Source organism: Octopus bimaculoides, chromosome 17 (assembly GCF_001194135.2).
Source record: "Octopus bimaculoides isolate UCB-OBI-ISO-001 chromosome 17, ASM119413v2, whole genome shotgun sequence".
NCBI lineage: Eukaryota > Metazoa > Mollusca > Cephalopoda > Octopoda > Octopodidae > Octopus > Octopus bimaculoides.
Window position 1 is genome coordinate 388,204 of NC_068997.1, and position 7,874 is coordinate 396,077.

At 38.1% G+C, this 7,874-nt stretch overlaps 1 protein-coding gene across 1 annotated transcript in view; it reads right to left on the reverse strand.

Moving 5' to 3' along the window:
- Positions 1-1,573: 1,573 nt before the first annotated feature.
- The window catches only part of LOC106879888 (alanine aminotransferase 2), a 38,938-nt gene continuing 32,637 nt past the window's right edge, over positions 1,574-7,874 (reverse strand). The window contains exons 2-3 of the mRNA XM_014929623.2: positions 2,591-2,680; positions 1,574-1,705 (exon numbers count right to left, since the gene is read on the reverse strand). Coding sequence (XP_014785109.2) covers positions 1,589-1,705; positions 2,591-2,680 — 207 coding nt within the window. The 3' untranslated portion in view covers positions 1,574-1,588. The remainder of the gene's footprint in view (positions 1,706-2,590; positions 2,681-7,874) is intronic.

Below are 7,874 nucleotides of genomic sequence, written 5' to 3' on the forward strand. Positions count from 1 at the left end.
TAATCTATGGTTCTCCACCCAGCAAACAATGAATTTTTCTGTGTCATACATTATGTAAAACTATATCATAAAGTAAATAAAGCTAGGTCAAATACTTAATAGCAAAAATATCTTGCTAATAAAAAAAAGATTGTGAATGGAATAGCAACAACAGACAGTTGATCTAAATCGTTTTCCTTAGTAATCATTGATAATATAATCTAAACTTCCTCGCTTCAATATTTTCTGAATTTCCAGAAGAAACAATTAAGCAAGTAAACAAGCAAACAAACTGAATGAAAACAGTGGCACCTAACTTTTAGGTGGTCTTACATGTTGGGTGAGTTAATGATGGCTGATAGTAATGGCATAAAGTTAACCGTTTTGGTGCTGGTTTGTATGAAACCATTGGTATTAATATGTTTAAACTTATATAAAGTTTTCCACAGGATCCTTGTTAAAAATGCTCTCTTAGATTGTGTTGTGTTTAAAACTCTTGGTATACCAACATACATGGCTCTTGTTATATTCCAAATACCAACTTTGCATACAAGCACACCATCAATTTTCCAGCAGCTAATGGTCTAGTACCTCTTTTACTCTGCATAGATTACAAGGGGGACTTGGAACTCCTGAGGCCACCAGTCTAGTTCACTGCACGACCACAGGTTGCATTGTGTGTACTGTGTGTTTGCATGTATTTACACTACTTTTGTTAGGGGTGACACCAAAATTCTGAAAGATCTTATGCTTATTTAGCTTAAAGTTACCCTTAGCTATGGCTACTAACTGAAGGTAAGAGAAATGTGAGCCTCAGTGGTAGTGTCAAAATGTCAACACCAATCCATATCAACACAGAATAAAACAGAACTACTCATGGTATTTTAGATGCACAGGAAGTGTATAATTAGTAGGAGTGAAATGTGTAGATGAATTATTATGTGACAATAGATGGCCTAGCAAAACAGTTAGGCTTTGGAATCAAGTAAACTGGAAAATCGATGGTGTACCTATACCAATATATATTTGTCATTTGTTATGTTCCCAAGGCCATCATAATATCCCAATATAAATTTATCTTTTATCTTCCAAACACCATTTTAATACACAAAAAAAAAATCACCTCATTTAAGTGGAGGGTGAATTTGAGAGGGAGGGAGGTGGCTTCTCTACTATACTCCAACTCAGTTGAATGAGGGGATTCTTTAGTCTTGCATGTTACGAAGCAACCTCACCAACTGCTGGTGCCATGAAAAAAAATGTACCCAGTACACTTTGCAACTTGGTTAGTATTGGGAAGGGCATCCAGTTGAAGAGATTATGTGGATGTTGGAGCATGACGCAGTTCTCCAACTCATCAAATCCTGTCAAATTGCCCAACCCGTGACAGCATGGAAAGCAGACAATAAATGATGATGATGGTGGTGGTGGTGGTGGTGGTGGTGGTGATAATGATGATGATGATGATGATGACAATGATGATGATGATGATGTCCATGTATTAGTATAGATTTATTAAAGCCTTCAAAAATCTGCAGTACACATGTTAGATACTCCTTGAGGTACAGAGATTGACAACAACCCCTATTTGAAACAGGCTTAATGTTGATCACTTACCTACACTCTTGCCTCCACAATCATTGAGAATTCGTTGAGCCCTGTCTTTAGCATCAGACGGAAAATTAGGTTCAGTCATCAAATCAGGAAAAACACAAAGGGTCACAACCTGGGTGGAGAAAGGAACAAAGAAGAAAAAAAGAACTTTTGAAAACAAAACAGAGCTAGAGGTGGTTTCAGCTGGGTTGGTATCAAAAGGGTTACGATACACATTAACATGAAGGTTTTGGTGGAAGGTTTTCATTTAGATCATTTTAATCCTTTAGTTACCATATTTCTGTCAACATATGCTGCCTCCGTTTCAAATAATTTTAAAAATAAATGAGGTATTTAATAAAATAAATTTCTCATTATTAAGCTGAGGTCTGGAACAAAATAACATAAAATTTTGATGGAAGATTATAATTTAGACCACTTTGAAACAGTAAGTTTATGTCATAGAACTCAGGGCAGCCTCAGGTGAGTTGGTATCAAAAGGAAGGACCAGCAGGGGCCTCAGTTTGGTTGTTATTGAAAGAGTTAAACACACACACACACACACACACACTGTTATATTCACTTTTACTTTTGAGGTGAAATTTTAACTCCTTCCAATCCGAATAATGTATCATCATCATCATCATCGTTTAATGCCCACTTTCCATGCTAGCATGGGTTGGACGATTTGACTGAGGACTGGTGCAACCGGATGGCTACACCAGGCTCCAATCTAATTTGGCAGAGTTTCTACAGCTGGATGCCCTTCCTAACGCCAACCACTCAGAGAGTGTAGTGGGTGCTTTTACGTGTCACCCGCACGAAAACGGCCACGCTCGAAATGGTGTCTTTTAAGTGCCACCCGCACAAGAGCCAGTCCAGGGGCACTGGCAACGATCTCGCTCGAAAACGTATAATCCTTGTAAAACAAAAAACAATCTAACAAACAAAAAAAGAGAAGCAATCTGGTATCATAAGATCCAATCTTTATTGGTTAAATATTTAACAAATTACTTACTTGTCGTAGAAATTTAATTGGGCTTTGCCCTGTCGCATGGCAGTCACCAATATTGGCTCGGATTACTTCTGTGAATGGTTTTGGTACTCCCTGTAAAGTAGGATAAATTGAAAATTATCTTTAATAAAATGGCAAAAATCTTGTGAAAAATTTGGAATAAGAATATGTAACAGGGTTGATTAGAATAAAATCTGTGTGCTTTGGGAAGAAATAGGGAGGAGTAGAGTGTAACGGAGGGGATTAAAGATTAACCAAGTGGATTACAGAGTAGGAGGATACACTAGAGAATAAGAAGATGGATTAGAGAGTAACCAGGAAGATTAGAGAGTAAAAGGATACCCTGGAAAGTAATAGGGTGATTTGGAAAGAAATAGGGTGGAGTGAAAAGTAATTGAGAGGATTAGAGAGTCAGAGGATACACTGGAGAGCAACAGGGTGGTTTGGAAAGTAATTGAGGAGATTTAGGGAGTCAGAGGATACACTAGAGAATAAGAGGGTGGATTAAAGAGTAACTGGGAAAATTGGAGAGTAAGAGACTGCACTGGAGAGTAAGTAAATTGGTGGATAAGGATGGATGGAAGCAGGAGTTGAATACATCAGGTGAGGAGGTGAAGGGTAGGAAAGTAGGTCCTTGATAAGGGTGGGAGGCTACAGGATATGGATGGAGTTTGTGATGTAGAAAGGTTTGAGTATGCATTTGTGTAGGGAACTATAGAAAGAGTGAGGAGGAGAGGGAGAAAGAGTTAGAGAGTGGGATACAGGGAGAAAGAAAGAGAAGTATTTGTATGTGTGAAAGATAGAGACATGTAAGAATAAAAGAGAAAGAGAATAAAAGAGAAAGAGAAGTGGAGAAAGAGGTTGTTTACAGTAGGGAAATAAGACAAGGAGATACTAGTGGGTGTGGAAGTTTGAAGACATACATACAGCCAGGCAGGTAGGGTTAGGGTTAGAGTTTATTCTCTGTTCTGGCAGTGTATGAGATTAGCATGTTTAGTGGTGAAGGTGTAATTTCGTCATCACTATCACCATCACTAACTCACTTTCCATCTCCTAAAGATTAAAATATCACCACCAGCATTAAAATACCTCTCATATATTATTGGAACAGCAAGAAAGTGGTAAACTGACCCAAAAACCTCCAGAAATAGACTAAAATCTACCAAAATACAGCAAAACCACAGAATGCCTTGGATAATTTCCAAGACACACTTTGTTCTTGCAACACATTAATTGTCCTTCTGAACCATTGTACATCACACATCAGCCTCCACCATATAACCAGTAGTAAAAGTAGTAATTGTAGTAGTAATAGTAGTAGTATTAGTAGTAGTAGTAGTAGTACTAGTAGGTGGTAGAGATGTCAATAACTTTTAGTGGGGATGATTATTATCATTATTACATTACTATTATTAAGGTAGCGAGCTGGCAGAGACATTAGCACACCAAACAAAATGCTTAGTGGCATTACATCTGTCTTCACATTCTAAGCTCAAATTTTTTCAAGGTCAACTGCCTCTTTTCCTCTTGAGGGTGATAAAATAAGTACCAGTTAAATACTGGGGTCAATGTAATTGACTTAAACCCTCTCCCAAAATTGCTGGTCATATGCCAAAATTTGAAACTGTTATTATTATTATTATTATTATTTTATGTTTGACTTCTGCTTTGTATTTGTACAAGTTGGCTCCAAGTCTCACCCAGAGACCTCAAGAGACAACAAGTTAGAAGTTCATGTTTGTGTTATGCCTAGGGTGCCATACATTTGGTCTTGCACAAAGTATTGTTCTAAGGAATGCTTAAGAAAATATAAGAAAATTATGAGTTTGTTTTAAAATTTGAGATTACTTAGACAGTATTTTACGTAAGATATGAGCAGTTCCAATGAGCACTATCTTTTGAACTTCAGCCATTTTGGGGTTTCCTAGTATCTGAGCTAGGTAGCAATCAACTCTTTTTGCTATCATTCCTAGGGCATCTATGACAACAGGTATTATTTTAGTCTTGAGGTTCCACATTTTGCCAATTTCTATTTCAAGATCTTTATACTTGCTCAGTTTTTGGTAGGTCTTGACAGATACATTTATATCGATTGAGGTAGTCATATCAATAAGGAGGCATGATTTTTGTCTGAAGTCTTTCAGTATGATGTCTGGCCTATTCGTATCTATTTTTCTGTCAGTTTGAATGGTGAAGTTCCAGAGGAGTGCGATGTGATCATTTTCAAGCACTGGAGTTAGTTTGTGTTCCCACCAGTTTTTATCATGGGGCAAGTCCAGGTTTTTTCAAATTACCCAGTGAATATATTGTGCTGCTCTATATATTGTGCCTGTTAAGATACTCTGTAGGCACAAGAAGACTGCACATGGAGACAACATGATCAATGGTATTAATAATAATAATGGTTTCAAATTTTGCCACAAGGGCAACCATTTTTGGGGAGGGGATAAATTGATAGGGTTTTTCTAAGGATGTGGGCAGTACTTGTTAGCACAATTGTTTAAATTTCTCTGAGACATGGTTTCTCCTGGGATATTATCAAGATGTTTTTGACATCCCTTTCTTATCATACCTAGGGCAACCATAATAACAGGAACAGTTCTTGCTTTAAGATGCTACATCTTTTGTATTTCAATTTCCAGGTCCTTATATTTACTTAATTTATCAAATTCCAAATTTTTCAGCAACAACCACTGCTCCTCGGCTCAAAAAAAATGAAATTCACCCATTCTGTTGCCAGTTGCAGTAAACATTTGCTAAGAGATTGCTGAACAAGTCTGGCATATAAGCATAAAGCTCATAGGACAGACCATCCAAACCAGGCAATTTACCCTTCGTGCAGCTAGCCACTGCTACCTACATTTCGAAGGCTATTATTGGCCTTTCATAGCGCTCCATCTCCATCACTGAGAGACGCGGTAATCCATCAAGGTGGGACATGAAATCCATCCTGTGACCTGGCTCACTGCTGTTCCTGCACAGTTGAGCAAAGCACCACTGAAAGGCTGCACACATCTGTCTCGGATCGGTTATTATTTGCCCTTTGTGATCCAGCAAGGATTAGATCATGGATTTATTGCCACACCGTGACTCTGCCACTCAGGCTCATTGAACAACTTTCGTCCCTTTGTGTCTAAGTGCTTGTGCTTTAGCTCTGATAATGCAACCTTCATGTTTCACATTGAAAAATTACTTGAGTGCCAACCTCACTGCAAGCACATCGTATGTGAATCCTTTTCTAAAAGCCTCATCTTTTTGACTATCCCTGCCTCTACTCTGTTTCTTTCTACTGCTAGTCCTTTGAAAAGCCTTATCGATTCTATTCTAATCGCCCTTTTCAGAGCAAACCACCATTTCTTCTTGCTTATTGCTCCCGTCAATGCCCTCTTGATTAGTTCACTAATCTGGTCACTGAAATCTTTAGGTGCCAGCAATGATGTGTTCAGCTTCCAGTAACCAGGTCCCTGTCTATGAAGCCTATCTAAGTTGACTGTACAGATCACAAATTTGTGGTCTGTGTAGTTGACCACTTTAAACTGTGGACAACCTATGCTATCCTTATCTGCTGCTCTATAGAATACTCTATCTAGATATGATCTGCATGAACCAATGCAGTTTGACCAGGTCTACACTGGCACATCTGGGAAATCCAGTCGATACCTGTCAGACAGTTGGAATCGTCTGAGCACCCTCCTCTCCTATCTGCTAAACCTACACAGTCCCATCTTACATCTAAAATTCCATTCCAATCCCCCACTAACACTAAACAGCAAGAATTCCCAGGAAGGTTTCCAGTTGTCGGAAGAAATCTGGTCATCTGCCCCCTGTCAGGGCATACTTATGTCCAAGACCACCAACTTATCTTCTGGATCCAGGAAGATCGTTCTTATTGCAAGATCCAGAGTTTTCCAAACCATCATGGCAACTCTGCCTCCCACTCCTGGATGACTTGGAAATGCATACACCTCATGAGTCAGAAGTCCTGTGAGTCAGAAATTCTGGTTTCACTAATGGCCATCATGTCAACATTCAGTGCCTTGAGGTCACTGAGCAGGTAACCCTGCTTCCAAGATGACCCCAGGTCATGTACCTTCCCGCTGCCTATTCTGTACATGAATCTGCTGAAAGTGCTGCTGCTGCTGCTGCTGCTGCTGCTGCTGTTGTTGAAGTAAGGAGGAGAGGTGCCCGCCTCTCTTTTTCTTTCAGTCTAGGGCAGAAAGGCTTTTAGATGATTAGTTGAAAAGCAAATGTGGCAATTTGCTTTCCTTCCATGTACCCTGACTGGAATTATGCTGCATCCAGGAAGAAGAATCTGGTCTATGTTCTTTTGTGTCATTTGAATGAGGAGTTTGATGGTCATCCTAGACCAGTTCTACTTTTTGGTCTGATAGGCTTTGAGGATTTTCGAGTTTACCTCTAAGTCTATCGTCACTGCAGCAATTAACCAAGGAGTGGCTATTCCTGGAAACACCTGCTGAATGATAATTTTGACTAGTCTCTGGCTGCAGTAGAAAGGAACCAACAACAGCTCCTCGCTTTTGGGGGGATTCAAAGCGTGGAATATAGCTTCTTCTTCAGTGCGGAATCTAACGTATTTTGAGTAATGCATTATGAGTTTCAAACAAGAAATTGGAGACCTCAAGTGGATGACATGATCCATGAGTGCACACACACACACACACAAAGAGAGAAAGAGTGCTTCATGGTAATGTTACGTCAGATGTCGATGAACACAGAAATTAGTGCATTCAAACACTGACCTAAATAAATAAAATAGTAATACTATTTATTTCCTTTTGCCTGACGTTGCTAAGTAGAGAAATTAAAAGTGGGGAGGCAGTTTACTCAAATACAGGCCACATAAGTATAGAGATATGTTCACAGATACATATATGCATAAATGTGTATACACACACACACACACACACACACATATATATATACACACACATGTATATACATACATATATATACACTTACATACACACGCACACACACACACATAGACATACATACGTGTCTGTGTATATATATATATATATGTATATATGTGTGTGTGTATCTGTACATACATATGTATGTGTGTGTGTAAATACATATATATATATATATATATATATATATATATATATACATACATATATGTATTTATGGATATATGCATACACATATATGCATATATATAAATATATTCATACATATGCATATATATATATATGTATATATATGCATGTATATAAATATATATGTATACATATATATATATATATATATATATATATATATA